Source organism: Salvelinus fontinalis, chromosome 33 (assembly GCF_029448725.1).
Source record: "Salvelinus fontinalis isolate EN_2023a chromosome 33, ASM2944872v1, whole genome shotgun sequence".
Classification (NCBI taxonomy): Eukaryota; Metazoa; Chordata; class Actinopteri; order Salmoniformes; family Salmonidae; genus Salvelinus; species Salvelinus fontinalis.
Genome location: NC_074697.1, coordinates 32353572 through 32369542, shown reverse-complemented (window position 1 = coordinate 32369542; position 15971 = coordinate 32353572). Strand labels below are relative to the sequence as shown.

At 42.0% G+C, this 15971-nt stretch overlaps 2 protein-coding genes and 1 long non-coding RNA gene across 6 annotated transcripts in view; 2 read left to right on the top strand and 1 right to left on the bottom strand.

The window, feature by feature from the left end:
• Positions 1-10958, top strand: part of mettl16 (methyltransferase 16, N6-methyladenosine) — a 36748-nt gene extending 25790 nt beyond the window's left edge. For all 3 annotated transcript variants that reach the window (XM_055895778.1, XM_055895777.1, XM_055895779.1), the window contains 2 exons: positions 6420-6596; positions 9893-10958. In XM_055895778.1, the coding sequence (XP_055751753.1) occupies positions 6420-6596; positions 9893-10615 (900 nt within the window). In that variant the 3' untranslated portion in view covers positions 10616-10958. The remainder of the gene's footprint in view (positions 1-6419; positions 6597-9892) is intronic.
• An 886-nt stretch (positions 10959-11844) lies between these two features.
• On the bottom strand, positions 11845-13185 carry LOC129832053 (uncharacterized). Its single transcript, XR_008755862.1, has 2 exons — positions 13099-13185; positions 11845-12722 (listed from the first exon to the last, which is right to left on the bottom strand). It is a non-coding gene; the product is annotated as an uncharacterized LOC129832053 (long non-coding RNA).
• Positions 13186-13478: 293 nt separating this feature from the next.
• LOC129832048 (max-binding protein MNT-like) overlaps positions 13479-15971 on the top strand; it is a 28946-nt gene continuing 26453 nt past the window's right edge. For both annotated transcript variants that reach the window (XM_055895776.1, XM_055895775.1), the window contains exon 1: positions 13479-14108. In XM_055895776.1, the coding sequence (XP_055751751.1) occupies positions 14036-14108 (73 nt within the window). In that variant the 5' untranslated portion in view covers positions 13479-14035. The remainder of the gene's footprint in view (positions 14109-15971) is intronic.

The following is a 15971-nucleotide window of genomic DNA, read 5'->3' as shown; positions in this document are numbered from 1 at the left end:
TTGCTAGGATTTTTGCATCACAACACTGAAGTGTAAGAGGTCTCCAATTTTTTAAATGGACTGGATCTTTATATATACCACTTGGGTCCTGTTTCAGTAATAATGATATCACACCTTCTTGTTGCGTGTCTGATAATCTATCATTTATATAGGAGTGGTTAAAACAAGCTAATAATGGTCCTTTGAGTATATATAAAAAAAAATTGTATACTTCCACTGGTATGCCATCCAGTCCTGGAGTTTTCCCATCCTTAAAGGCCCCAATTGCATCAAGTAGTTCCTCCTCTGTAATTAGGCCTTCACATGAGTCTTTCTGTACAGATGTTAATTTTACATTATTATTAGGGAAAAAATCCATACAATTAGTTTCAGTTAGTGGAGATGGAGGAGCCTGAAACGAAAATATATTCTTAAAGTACTTTACTTCCTCTTTCAAAATATCATTTGGTGAATCATGCGTGACTCCATCATTTGTAACAAGTTAATACGTTTTTTTTGGTAGCATTTCTATATTGACGATTGAAAAAGAATTTGGTGCATTTTTCCCCATATTCCATCCAGTTCGCTTTATTTTTGTAATATATTACACTGGATCTTTCTTGAATAAGTTCCTCCATTTCTTTTTGTTTTTCCTCTAACTTATTCTGTGCCTCTATGGTACCGTTTTTATTGTTATCTAACTGTACTGTTAGTCCTTCAATTTCCTTTGTTAATATAGACTCTTTTGATCGAAATTGCTTTTGTTTTATAGATGAGTACTGAATTGCATGGCCTCTAAAGGCACACTTAAAAGTGTCCCATACAATATGGGGATCTGCTGTACCTATGTTATGTCTAAAAAAGTCAGTTATAAATTCTTCTGTCCTAGTTCTAAACAATTTATCATCTAGTAGGCTTTGATTAAATTTCCAATATCCTCGCCCACGTGGAAATTCTGTAAGAGTAATATATATGCCAATTATGTGATGGTCCGACCGCATTCTGTCCCCTATCAAACACTTTTTAACTTTTGGTGCCAGAGAGAATGATATAAGAAAGTAGTCAAGGCGACTAGCTTGATTAAGCCTCCGCCATGTATATCTCACTAGGTCAGGGTATTTAAGTCTCCATATATCCACTAATTCCAATACATCCATGACATTCCTGATTTCCTTAAGTGCCTGAGGGTGATAGTTTGTAGTGTGATTTCCTTTCCGGTCCATAGAGGTATTTAAGACCGTATTAAAATCTCCCACTATAATAATAGAGTCTAGTGTTGCTTGTAGAGTTGATACATTCTTATATATATTGTCAAAGAAGCTTGGATCATCATTATTCGGACCGTATAGGTTAATAAGCCATTTATGTTTATTGTCCAATAACATATTTAAAATAATCCATCTACCTTGAGGATCTGTTTGGACAAGTTGCACATTTGGATCAAAGTTATTATTAATTAAAAGCATCACCCCTTTTGAATTTCTTTGCCCATGGGAGAAATATATTTTGCCCCCCCAGTTCTTTTTCCACAAAACTTCATCTAAAACTGTCGAATGGGTTTCCTGTAAACAGTAGATATTATAATCCTTCTCTTTTAGCCAGGTAAATACTGATCGTCTTTTCTTATTATCTGCTAAGCCATTACAATTGTAACTGGCTATACTTATTTCACCACTTACCATAATGAGACACACCTTTCAATTATTTTTATCAAAATATGTTTGTAAACGTCCTATTAAAAAGTAACATAATGATTGAGTGTCTATATAGTTGTACCATGACATTTGCATCTCCACTAAGCAAACCTCCAATTGGTCCCCACTATTCCACCCGCCAAAAGCCCCCATCTCGAGTTGGGTTGTCATCCCAATGCCCGGCAGACCACCCCCGACCCCCGGCATCGCACAGCCCCGGACCGACTTGGATCTATCCTTCGAAAAGTGCACACAGCACCATCCACCGAACCGAAGCAGATCCATTGCCAAATGCATTTCCATCGCCCTCACCTCGATTTTTATTACATATTGCTGTGAATCATCCTCTATAGTCCCTAACATCTTTTACTTCTTCCTTCGCAACAGTTGTGGGATACACACATACACCCACACACATTCAGCCCTTACCCCCACACAACCATAAGCTCACCCTCTCAACAATTGCACCATCCCAGAGCCCAACTCAAGATGGGTCATGATTTACAAATGTACTTGCAGTTGCATGAGAAGGCCTGCAAGACCGCGCAAAAAATGAGCATAAATGTAGAGATTTATTTACCATTGTCACATCCTAGATGATGGAGGTCAAATGTACACCTTCTTCCTGAAGCACCCACAATACGGTCATCCATTTTGACCATGTTCCCAAGCATCTCCATGCAGTCCGATTGGTTTCGTGCCACCAGGGCCACAATAATATACCCCCTCTCTGAATGTCCGAGTGTGACCCCCTCCCCATGGGTTACTGCAGCTAGTGTTGCCAGCACTGCCACTGCCTGGGTGGGGGCACCCCACCGGAATCCCCACTGGCTAGGTACAAGGTCGTCAAGGTTCTCATTAGCAGCTTTGAGAATTTCCTTGTTTATTATGCTCTCCCTTTAGGGGGCTTTGGCTTTGCAGGACCAACCCTGCCAAGCAGGCTCAGAATCTTGAGGGGGCAGTGCTGCTCATGGTCCCTGTCCTCATTTTGGCTGCATACAGACCGTTTACAGCATGCACATAAAACAGTTAGGGACTTCTCCTTAGTATCTGGCCCATTCATGTGGGTGTCTAGGGTATAGGGCCATGGACCGTACCATTAAAATAGGATAATAAATAATTAGATATAATTTATTTTAAAAATGTAGTTCCCCATGATAGGACAATAAATAAATAAGACGTATAATTCATTATAAAAGTATATCCATCATTTGAACAACATTGAAAGCCCTCTCATACCCGGCCCACAGCAATACACTGGCTCTGGGATATGCAACTATTTCATTACTCACTCACTCAACTTTCCAAACATAACAAATAAAAATAAACACACACCACTCCATCCACACATACTGTGCCTTCTGTTTACTTAGTTTTTATCTTCACTATGTAGAAATAGTGCTTGTGTTCAATTAGTTATGTGAAGATTTATAGAAAAGCTATATTTTGTATTGTTACAATCAGTAACCGGGCTTGAATTGTGTTTATTTTCCTCATCTGAGAACTTTGTAATTTTTAAAATAACCATGGAGTAATCGTTGTGTCTCTGAACAACTGGTTATCAATATATAGTTTATCCACGACGAGAGATACTCGTTTCGCTTTTAATCTATTTTCTTTGAAAATCGGATACAGAACTTTGCGCCGTTCTGCAATTTCTTTCGGAAACTGATCATTCATGCCAATTTTGGTCCCAGCAAGTCTTTTACCCAGGCTTTTAACCATTATTTTATCTTTAAATGAAGCAAATTTGGCAACGATTGGGCGTTCGTACCTCTGTCCGAGGCGGTGTACACGTTCAAGTTGGATCTTATCGATAACTTCGCGTGGAATCTGAAGCGCTGCAAAAAGGAACTCTCTAACTACAGATTCAGGAACCTCTCCTTCTTTCTCTTGGATACCTGTAAGTACCAAATTCTCTCTCATGGATCTAGTTTGTATGTCCAGTAAGCATTCTTTCAGAACGTTGTTCTCCTTTTTAAATTCATTCATTTCGGTTTCAATCTTATTGACCGTCACTTTTAGCGCGTGTGTTTCCTTCTCCAATGTCGCAGCTTTTTCATCACTCATCTCTAGGCTTGCCTTCAAGTCTTTTATATCTTTACTAACTAATTCAAGTATACCCAGTTTGTCATTTATTGATTTTAACAGATCGGTTTCGACCTTTACCATTGCTGGTGTTGAGAATATTAGATCATCCGTGTCGGTTGAGGAGTCACGTTTTCGTTTTTGATTCGGTTCCCCTGTCTTATTCTCCGTCATGTTTGGGTGTTGCTTGTTTTCGTAATATTTGTCGATAAATGTCTCTAGTCTTAGGATTTGTTTTGTGTTATTATCCAGATTGAAGGTTATCACCCACCAGATTATTTAGTGCTAATATTTTAGTCTAATTTAGCAGATATTTCGAATATTATGTTTTATCTTGAGGTGCTCTACATAACTTCGTTCAGTCCGCCATTACCTTTACGTCCGCCGTCTACGTCCTACTACCTCCTTCCAGGGTACCCGGGCCAGGTCGATTAGAAAGGCCTGCTCGCAGAAGTGTTTTAGGGAGCGTTTGACAGTGATGAGGGGTGGTCGTTTGACCGCGGATACAGGCAATGAGGCAGTGATCGCTGAGATCTTGATTGAAGACAGCAGAGGTGTATTTGGAGGGCAAGTTGGTCAGGATAATGTCTATTAGGGTGCCCATGTTTACGGATTTAGGGTTGTACCTGGTGGGTTCCTTGATGATTTGTGTGAGATTGAGGGCATCAAGCTTAGATTGTAGGACTGCCGGGGTGTTAAGCATATCCCAGTTTAGGTCACCTAACAGAACAAACTCTGAAGCTAGATGGGGAGCGATCAATTCACAGATGGTGTCCAGGGCACAGCTGGAAGCTGAGGGGGGTCGGTAGCAGGCGGCAACAGTGAGAGACTTATTTCTGGAGAGATTAATTTTTTTAATTAGAAGTTCGAACTGTTTGGGCATAGACTTGGAAAGTATGACAGAACTTTGCAGGCTAACTCCTCCCCCTTTGGCAGTTCTATCTTGACGGAAAGTGTTATAGTTGGGTATGGAAATCTCAAGAGTTTTTGGTGGCCTTCCTAAGCCAGGATTCAGACACGGCAAGGACATCAGGGTTGGCAGAGTGTGCTAAAGCGGTGAGTAAGGCAAACTTAGGGAGGAGGCTTCTGATGTTGACATGCATGAGGCCAAGGCTTTTTCGATCACAGAAGTCAACAAATGAGGGTGACTGGGGACATGCAGGGCCTGGGTTTACCTCCACATCACCCGAGGAACAGAGGAGTAGTAGGATGAGGGTGCGGCTAAAGGCTATCAAAACTGGTCGCCTAGAGCGTTGGGGACAAGGAATAAAAGGAGCAGATTTATGGGCGTGGTAGAATAGATTCTGGGCATAATGTGCAGACCAGGGTATGGTGGGACACGGGTACAGCGGAGGCAAGCCCAGGCACTGGGTGATGATAAGAGAGGTTGTATCTCTGGACATGCTGGTCTCAATGGGTGAGGTCACCGCATGTGTGGGGGGTGGGACAAAGGAGGTATCAGAGGTACGGAGAGTGGAACTACGGGGTCCATTGCAAACCAAAACAATGATAACTAGCCTGAACAACAGTATGCAAGGCATATTGATATTTGAGAGAGACATACAATAATGCATAAAGTGATTGCAGGTCATGATTGGGAGAGCTAGCTAAAACAACAGGTGAGATAACAGCAGCTAGTCAGCTAACACAGCAACAGAAGGGGCTAACAACCTTAGCCCCAGTCTGAGGTCCTGGGCACTCTGGAGCAGGTTTTTAATCAAGGATCTCTGTATTTTGCTTTGTTCATCTTTCCCTTGATCCTGACTAGTCACCCAGTCCCTGCCACTGAAAAACATCCCCACAGCATGTTGTTGCCAGCACCATGCTTCACCGTAGGGAAGGTGCCAGGTTTCCTCCAGATGTGACACTTGGCATTAAGCCAAGGAGTTCAATCTTGGTTTCCTCAGACCAGAGAATCTTGTTTTTCATGGTCAGATTCCTTTAAGTCCCTTTTGGCAAACTCCAAGCGGGCTGTCGTGCCATTTACTGAGGAGTGGCTTCTGTCTGGCCACTCTACCATAAAGGCCTGGTTGGTGGAGTGCTGCAGAGATGGTTGTTCTTCTTGAAGGTTCTCCCATCTCCACAGAGGAACTCTGGAGCTCTGTCAGCGTGACCATCGGGTTCTTGGTCACCTCCCTGACCAAGGCCCTTCTCCCCCGATTGCTCAGTTTGGCGGGTGACCAGCTCTAGGAAGAGTCCTGGGGGTTCGAAATTTCTTCCATTTAAGAATGATGGAAGCCACTGTGTTCTTGGGGACTTTCAATACTCTGTAAATAAGGTATGTGTTTTTGTTTTAAATAAATATGGAAAAATGTCCACAAACCTGTTTTCGCTTTGTCATTATGGGGTATTGTGTGTAGAATGCTGAGGAAATTGTTATATTAAATCCATTTTAGAATAAGGTAACAAAATATAGAAAAAGTCAATGGGTTCGACTACTTCCCGAATGCACTGTATATTGTGCATTTACCAGCAGTCTTCCACACTGTCATCATGAATCACCCTTTTTCATCTGGGCAGGTTTAAGATGGATTCACTTTTTCCAAATAAGTGTTTTACCTACTTTGAAGTATGACTACATCTTCACCAGAAGTTTAATTACCTCTTTCCGTAAACCCCACAATCTGTAAATTGATATTTTATTTCTCTCTCCATCAGTCTCCACCCAGTAAGAAGAGGAAGCTGGAGAAGTCTCGTAAGCCACTGACCTTCATGCTGCTTCAGCCCACAGTGAAGGAGCTGCAGTCCCAGGCCTCCTCTATAGGCTGTCCCTCCAACACCAGGCCTGTAGAGACCATCACTGCCTGGCTGGAGAAGACACTCAGTGACCTAAAGGTAAGCACATACAGGTTTTTTTCTGGGTCAAAAGGGGGCTTAGGTGGTGGGTGTGGCCGGCCTGTCTGTGCAGCTGAATTCGTTGCAGGCCTGCGGGCAAGAACATTTTAAAGGCACACACCTTGGCAGGGGAGAGCAAAGTTTGCTGTTTTTAAAGCTAATTTCCTCCAATCTACACACTGCCATGGAGCTGAGAGAATATTTTGCCATGGCTTATGCTGAGTTTAATGCTGAGCGATTTGGGCTTTGAGGTCTGTACGATTATACTCATTGTTGTTGAATTTTCCCCAAACATAAGGCTTTGAATTTAGGCCTAAGTGTATTGCTTTGCTGTTTTTTTTGCAGTATTACTTTAGTGTCTTTTGTACACAATACTGTATGTTCACGCTGTCATTTAGCTCATTATTGTGGAGTCACTACAATGTTGATCCATCCTCCGTTTTCTCCTGTCACAGCCATTGAACTCTGTAGTCGTTTTAAAATGACCAATGGGCTCCTGGTGACATCCCTAAGCAGTTTCCTTCCTGTCCTGCAGCTCAGTTCAGAAGGACAACCATCTTTGTGTTTGGGAGGTTTAATACATCATCCACAGCCTAATTATTAACATGACCATGCTTAGTGATATTCAATCACTGGCCTATGAGGCTTTGGAAAAGCTCCCTGGTCTTTGTAGTTTAGTTGGTGCTTGAAATTCAGTACTTGACAGACCTTACAGAAAACATAATTAATGTATGTATGGGGGACAGGAAGGGGTAGTCATTAAAAAAAGTACTCTTCAGAGTGAGAGTCCATATAACTTATGATTTGTTAAGCCAAAGTTTTACTTCTGAACTAATTTAGGCTTGCCTAAACAAAAGGGGGTGAATACTTATGCAACTTTTTTTCCACTTTGATCTACACAATACTCTGACAAATTGCTATTAAATCTATTTCAATCTCACTTGAACTTTTTTTTCACATTTGGTTAGTTAGTGGAGTAGTTTCTATAGGCTTTGTATTGTTTTTTGATTACTTTATTCAATATTTCAAAATTAATATTTTAGTAGTACTTGAAACGTAAATCAGGCATACTTTTGACTCCTGAACACCAACTATCAGTCACTTAGATCTATTTTCCGGTAGAGATACCTTGTGAAGCAACTGCTCTCTATTCCTCATGATCGCGCATTCTTCTCTCTCGCTGTGTCTGCCCCACACTAACCTAATGTAGCAGCCGTAAAAGAAACACAGAAACACAGACCGCACAAGTAGATGTGCAATGGATTATGGTCATTGTAGTTATGTTTTCTGCGGTAAACTATATAGAATATTGGCCTGCTGGAAACTACAGCTCCCTACATCGCACAATTTGGCGATTCGGTGATTTATCTCAGGGGAAAGTGTGCAATGTGCTCATTGAGCTCTTAGGGAAAAAAATGGAATTCAAATAGTTGAACAGACATTGGTCAATTTGTTGTTTTAAAAACCAATGTATGAAATTGAGCACTAGTTGTTATGCTCTAACATAAGGAAATCAATGTGAGCCCAAAATACTCCTGAATGCATCATTATTTGAATTATAGATTCTCCCAGACAGTACCTCTTCTTTTGGTGATTTGATATTATACAAAAAATAGGTCCATTATCTTTTCTACATACTTTCTACACACCGGAAAGTATTCAGACCCCTTGACTTTTTCCATTGTTACTTTAACAGCCTTGTTCTAAAATGGATTAAATGTTTTCCTCAATCTACACACAACACCCAATAATGAAAGCAATAACAGGTTCTGAAATGTTACCAATTTTATAAAAAATAACTTCTACTTATTTACATAAGTATTCAGACCCTTTGCTATGAGTCTTGAAATTGAGCTCTGGTACATCCTGTTTCCATTGATAATCCTTGATGTTTCTACAACTTGATTGGAGTCCACCTGTGGTAAATACAATTGATTGGACATGATTTGTAAAGGCACACCTGTCCAAATAAAGGTCCCACAGTTGACAGTGCATGTCAGAGCAAAAACCAAGCCCAGAGGTCGAAGGAATTGTCCGTAGATCTCCGAGACAGGATTGTATCGAGGCAAAGATCTGGGGAAGGGTACAAAAAATGTCTGCAGCATTGAAGGTCCCATTCTTAAATGGAACATTTTTGGAACTGAGGCTCTTCGTAGAGCTGGCCGCTTTGGTAGAGCTACAGAGTTCCTCTGTGGAGATGGGAGAATCTTCCAGAAGGACACTCATCTCTGCAGCACTCCACCAATCAGGCCTTTATGGTAGAGTGGCCAGATGGAAAGCCACTCCTCAGTAAAAAGGCACATGAATGCCCTCTTGGAGTTTGCCAAAAGTCACCTAAAAAAACTCAGACCACGAGAAACAAAATTCTGGACTGAGGAAACCAAGCTTGAACTCTGGCCTGGAGGAAACATGGCACCATCCCTACAGTGCAGCATCATGCTGTGGGGATGTTTTTCAGCGGCAGGGACTGGAAGACTAGTCAGGATCAAGTCAAAGATGAACGGAGCAAAGTAGAGATCCTCGCTGAAAACCTGCTCCAGAGCGCTCAGGACCTCAGACTGGGGTGAAGGTTCACCTTCCAACAGGAGAACGACCGACCCTAAGCACACTGCCAAGACAATGCAGGAGTGGCTTCAGGACAAGTCTCTGAATGTCTGAGTGGCCCAGCCAGAGCTCGGACTTGAACCTGATCGAACATCTCTGGAGAGACCTGAAAATAGCCGGGGAGCAGACCTGAAAATAGCTGTGCAGTGACGCTCCCCATCGAACCTGACAGAGCTTGAGGATCTGCAGAGAAGAATGGGAGAAACTCCCCAAATACAGGTTTGCCAAGCTTGTAGCGTCATACCCAAGACTGTAATCGTTGCCAAAGGTGCTTCAACAAAGCACTGAGTAAAGGGTCTGAATACTTATGTAAATGTGATTTCAATTTTTATTTTATTTTTGAAATGTGCAGAAAATTCTTAGCCTGTTCTTGCTGTGTCATTATGGGTTATTGCGAATATTTTTTATAATAAGGCTAACGTAACAAAGTGGGAAAAAGTCGGTCTGAATACATTCTGAATGCACATATACTTTTCTATGCAAAAAAACTGACAGCAATCACAAGAACACTCCAACACACACACTTGTACTGTAAGGAACACATACCGCACCACACACAACTCCTTAAGCATTTACATGTACACACCTCATTCATTGACATGCCTTACTGCAAACATACACCCTAACCCAGTTTTTCCAACAGAGGTATACAAATCCTAGATAAAATACACAACTGTCATTATGTTCTACAGGTGCTGTACAAGCGTGTCCCATGTGGGAGGAAGGAGCGGAGTCTGTTCCTGACTGTTGTGGAGAACACCTGGATCAACGGGAGACAGAGACGCAGAGAGCAGGGCCGACACCTCAGAGAGCTGCCCAGAGCGCCCCCCGGGGGTATTTCCACCACCCCTTCCTCAGTCACAGCCCAGCACCACTCCTCTACACACATTCCGGATAGCTCACACTCAGATTCACACACTCCCATGGCAGCACAAGGGCCAGGCAGTGTTCCACAGTCAGGGACCAACCGGGCCAACTCTCAGGGGGCCAGCGGACAGGAAGTTCTAAGCCAGGAGGAGGAAACCAGCTGTGTCCCAGTCAAGAACAGTGGGACAGAGGAGGATGTCATCATGGAGTCTTCTCCTACCTCTATAACACCCAATACCACACTGGCACAGACAGCACTACCCACCACAACACAGAAACAGGAAGCCATAATCACACCAGAGGAAGTACCTATCGAAACACAGGAACAGGAAGTCAATGCCACTGGACAGGAAGTGATGCAGCCACAGAGCCCTGGCGCTGTGCAACACTTCCTGTTTAAGTGCTTGGTGAACGTGAAGGCTGAGGAGCAGGATGTTGCCGTGGAGATCCACTGGGTAGAAGGCCAAAACAAGGACCTGATGAACCAACTGTGTACCTACCTGAAGAACACTCTGTTTAGAGTGGTGGCCAAGCCACTGGGGACATAATGGAACATAGTTAACCTGTAGTACTGGGTCATGTTCATTAAGCAAAAAATGGTAGACGGGAACGTAACTTACCAGTTGTCCTGTATTCTATTTGTGACCCGTTTGTAGCAGGTAGTGAAATGTTCTTTGCTGGTTCATTAGTTTCACCTAGTCTCCTTGTCAAGGTTATAATGAGCAGTGACTATTTTAGGTAATTCAAGTTTGATAAATTACATTTAGAAATGTGTTTTAGTAATATGTCATTTGTCTATTTCCATGTTCAGTTAGTGTTTTACACACAGGTGGTTTATTCCAGACATTAAATTTGTTGAGGATGCCGTTTCCATAAACTGCAGCTAATCCACTTGTTTCCGCCTGTTGATGAAATACAGCTTTAACACATTCTGGGGAGACACTTGCTTCACCTTTTTATAAGTGGCCTGTCGTAGTATCACAATTAGGAAGTGATGCCAGCCAAATTAGACGGCTATTGAGTTGTTCAGCTAGTAATGAATGGTCTTTGCACACACACACTTTGTCTGAAACAATACCTCCTAGTAACGCAGGATATCCAATCTTTCCTGTGCCTAGAGTGCCTGTACATTGGAATTGTCCGTAGACAATTGTCACATGAACAGACACACTTCCTGAGCAGAGATTTAGTGGTGAATACCAGAAAGTGGCCCAGCAGTGGACCCAAAGTGTATTTGCCACATGCACAGGATACAACTGGTGTAAAACAGTACTGTGAAATTCTTACCTTGAGAGCTCTTTCCCAACAATGCAGCGCTGGTAATAATAAATAATCAATTGACAGCAGTGTTATGGTAGTAATAAATCTAATCATTATAGACGCAGAGGTGGTGTGTGAATGTGGCTGTAAGTGTATGGTGTCAGTGAGTAGAGCCCTGTGGATGGGCATAGTCAGTGTGGATAGCCTGGGGGAGAGCAGTAGTTAGCAAGTTAAGTCTTATGGCCAGGGGATAGGAATCTTTGTCTGAGCCTTGATGCACCGTTACCGCCTGTCGGACGTGAGCATGGAGAACAGTCCCTGTCTCGGGTGGCTGGAGTCTGGCCATTTTTCTGGCCTTTCTCAGGCATGTCCTGGATGGCTAGGAGCTCACCCCCAGTGATGTGCTGGGCTGTCCGCACCACCCTTTTTAGGGACTTCCGGTGCAATTGCCATACGAGAGGGATATAACTAGTCAAGATGTAATCAATGGTACAGCTGTAAAGACAGTGAGTGTATATACAATATCACATTTTATTGGTCACATACGTGTTTAGCAGCTGTTATTGCGAGTGTAGTGAAATACTTGTTTATAGTTCCCACAGTGCAGCAATATCTAACAATTTCAAAACAAATACCTAATACACACATCTAAGTAAAGGAATGGAATAATTAAGCAATAAGGCCCGAGTAGGTGTGGTATATGGCCAATATACCACGGCTAAGGGCTGTTCTTAGGCGCAACGCGTTCTGCCTGGACACAGCCCTTAGCCATGGTATATTGGCCATATATCACAAACCCCTGAGGTGCCTTATTGCTATTATAAACTAGTTACCAATGTAATTAGAGCGGTAAAAATAAGTTGTCAAACCCGTGGTATACGGTCTGATATACCATGGCTGTCAGCCAATCAGCATTCAGGGCTCGAACCAAGTTTATAAGAATATATGGATGAGCAATTTCTGTATAGAATACAGTATCTACATATGAGATGAGTAACACAAGATATGTAGACATTAAAGTGACTAGTGTTCCATTAAAGTGGCCAATGATTTCAAGTCTGTATGTAGGTAGCAGCCTAGTGATGGCTATTTAACAGTCTGATGGCCTTGAGAGACTGAAAAACAGCTTCTCTCGGTCCCAGCTTTGATGGACCTGTACTGACCTCGCCTTCTGGACGATAGCAGGGTGAACAGGCAGTGGCTCGGGTGGTCATTGATTATCTTTTTGGCCTTCCTGTGACATCGGGTGCTATAGGCGTCTTGGAGGGCATGTAGTTTAACCTGGTGATGCGTCGTGCAGACCGCACCACCCTTTGGAGAGCCCTGCGGTTGTGGGCGGTGCAGTTGCCATACCAGGCAGTGATACAGCCCAACAGGATGCACTCAATTGTGCATCTGTAAAAGGTGACAATATATGTGAGTTCACAGCTCTGTTTGAGTGCAACTGTGTCACTATCACAGTGGCCTTTTTTTAAAGCCGCAATATTGACTTCCTGCTCGTATTGCTGTGTCAGTGTGATACATAGAACAGCGATGTGCTGATTACAACAGAGGCTTGTGTCTCTATTTGACACACAATGGTTGCTTGAGGTGGTGTTACTTTTTTGTTGAATTTATGATAACTTTGGTCTTGAAAACAGTTAAATAGCTATCACGCCAGTAAAAAAACAAGCAAGCATAATACTTGTTAATTATCTAAGTTGAAGGGGTATGCTGGCAAAGTAAAAGAACATTACTGCCCATAGTTAAACTGAGAAAATGGACTACTCACCGAACATCCAGACAGTTAGCCCAAAGTCGTCGACGCTCGGCCATGTGGCGGGAAAGGCGTACTGTCTCTTTATATAACAAACGTTCGAATTGCTCTCGTTTAAAGCCGCCCCGCCCTGTAGCACGTTGTTTGTGAATTGACTATCCCACCACGCCCTTTGTATGACTAATGGAACATTTATGACGATTGACACGGCCACAGTTTGCAACACGATCAATAAATTACATGTTTCCCTCAACATTACTTTAAACAGACACAACTGTGATGACTAATACATGTATGGCGGAAATTAATCGCTGGTTGCTGAGGCCACAGACCTGGAGACCGAATCATAATATTCGAATGATGGCTACTGCACGTTGCCCATGTGTTCAAGCGCTATACCTTGTTGTTCTCCCAGGTGATTGGCTATTGGGAAATGACATGTCTTGCCGTGAACGGATACAGATAAATCGTGGATTAGGAATAAATGATAGAACATGTAGTTTGTGTTAATCATAACACTATGAAATTCAATGTTGAAACAACTTTGGGGATCAACATGCTGAGTTGTTTAAATTCAACTGAGGAACGACTTTCACAATTTGTTTAATTTTCATGCTTCGTTTCTTTCATTCTAAGAAATAGCAGATCAGTCGATTCCAAGACTCCATTTCTTGTTTTCTTTGTCATTGCGGTGTCTGGGAGGGAATACATGTGTGGGCGGTCATAAATGGTATGCTTTTGGCCCTGATTTGTTACCTACTACTCTCAGCGCCATCTTGTTGCAACTCCTCTACGTATGTGGAAGAGTTTCTACGAGGGGTCTCCGATTACCCTTTTCTTCCGTTTTGCTGATTGAAAGACTGGATCCTTACACTGAAAAATAAAGTGCATATTTTGTAACATTTGCTAAACATTTTTACTTGTAACGTTTTGTTTCCAATACGGAGAAGAAATGAGCATCGAGACGCTTTTAGAAGCAGCAAAGTTTTTGGAATTGCAAGCCCAGCAACAACAGAAAGCACGTGGTATGTAAAGGTTGCAATCAATTATAGGTTTTCTAGAGGCTTTCAAAGTGTAAAGGATCGAACGAATTCGTTATTTAGATGTGTCAAATTTCTAAGTTCTTTCTACTGTGAAGACTGCGTGCATTTTACCTCTCCATGTAAATGGACTTTAACCGTAATAAATTATTTTGGTTTATAATTTAAAATTACGTGCACAGTTGATTGTATTGCCTTTGTTTGCGTTGGGGGGTTGTGATTAGACTTCCTTGTCTCGACTATATAGTTGGCTTTACTGAGTTAAATGTCTTGAGCAATTTGATTTGTGTGTGATTTTTAATGGTAGCCTATTTCAGTGGCTCCTTGTTCTAAGAAGTTGACTACAAATGTATAATTTGGATGTGTAACAGCAGACAATGTAGCCATGAATTTTACTGCATTAAAGACGTACGATGATCGAAACGCCTCCTATCAAGTCTTGAAACGATCGTGTTTATTTGCAACACAGTTTCCAAATATGATATCTCGGCAAAACCCTGTAACCTTAACATTTGGCGACCTCTTTTAAAGTTGAATAGTAACCTTCATTCATTATTTTACATTCGAGAAAACAACTCGCAGGAAAGGGCGGTGGCGACGGGAGCGCTAAATCCGTTTAGCATAATTTGACCTGACATAGCAGGGGATCATATGACAGATTTCAGGTTTCCCTCTCGGTTTCTGTGGCGATCGGTCTTTTGAACTCCTAAAATGATTGTATGACAACAACTTTACATTTTGATTTCGTACATGGCACTAGTTAAACTGAAATGTAGGCTAAATAGAACATTCCTAGTAAAGGAACCTTCGGCTCGCGCGCTAATCACGTATTTTTTTTGCGTGTTGCTGGTGACGTGTCCAAATTGATCATGCCCCATATCTGCAACAGGGGCCGGCCCATTCACCACGTGCATGCTCGGCGCGCCTACACTCGGAGGCCCACTCCCTCTTCTCTTCTCTAGTGCTGCTGCTGGTCAGTGTGGAAGAAAGTAGGGCAGTGTTTCTCCCGCTCGACTGTACTCACTCCTCTGCTATGTGCTGTGGTTATATAAGTGGAACTACACATGTTTTTAACTCCATTCTATCAAGGCTATAGAGCTAAAAACAACGATGCAAAATTTCACTAGATATTTAGTAAGTCAAGCATACATTAACCAAGTAACTCCTCTCACTGAATCTTGTTTTTCCTGTACTTTGAATGTGTATGTTATTATATAAGAGCTCGTGGTAGTCTCGAGTCAACCAATTTACTGAAGAAAATAAGGTTATTGGAAAGTGTTTTAATTGACAAACTAATGCCGTTGACAAACAAACTTATACCAGACTTGACTCATGTTGATTTACAAAATTATGTTTATAAATTGCATGAGAACTAGGCTATCCTCAACTGTGCCTCCGATTTTTTTTTTACCGGAAACCAAGGAGTGGGTGTCCTTCTCTCACATCGTAGGTCAATGCTTTCACTTCTTGGTTCTCAACCCATGAGTAATCAGATGGTTAAACTAACAACAACCCCTTCCTCTACCTTATCCACAGCTACCTACTCACCAGTCGGTTTCTTGATTTGTCATTCATTTGCAGAGAGGACAGAGGGGTAATGACCTGTGTACATAGTCATTGAATGCTGGTCACTTTAATGTTTACACACAGTTTTACCCACTTTATTTTTGTACTGTATTTTAGTCATGGCTCATCATAACTACTGCTGTATACATCTTTTCTATTAATATACTGTCAATAATAGCGATACACCATCATATATATTTATATTCTGGACTCTGACATTGCCTGTTCTTATATTTATGTGTATTACTGCACTGTTGGAGCTAGGAACATAAGCATTTCACT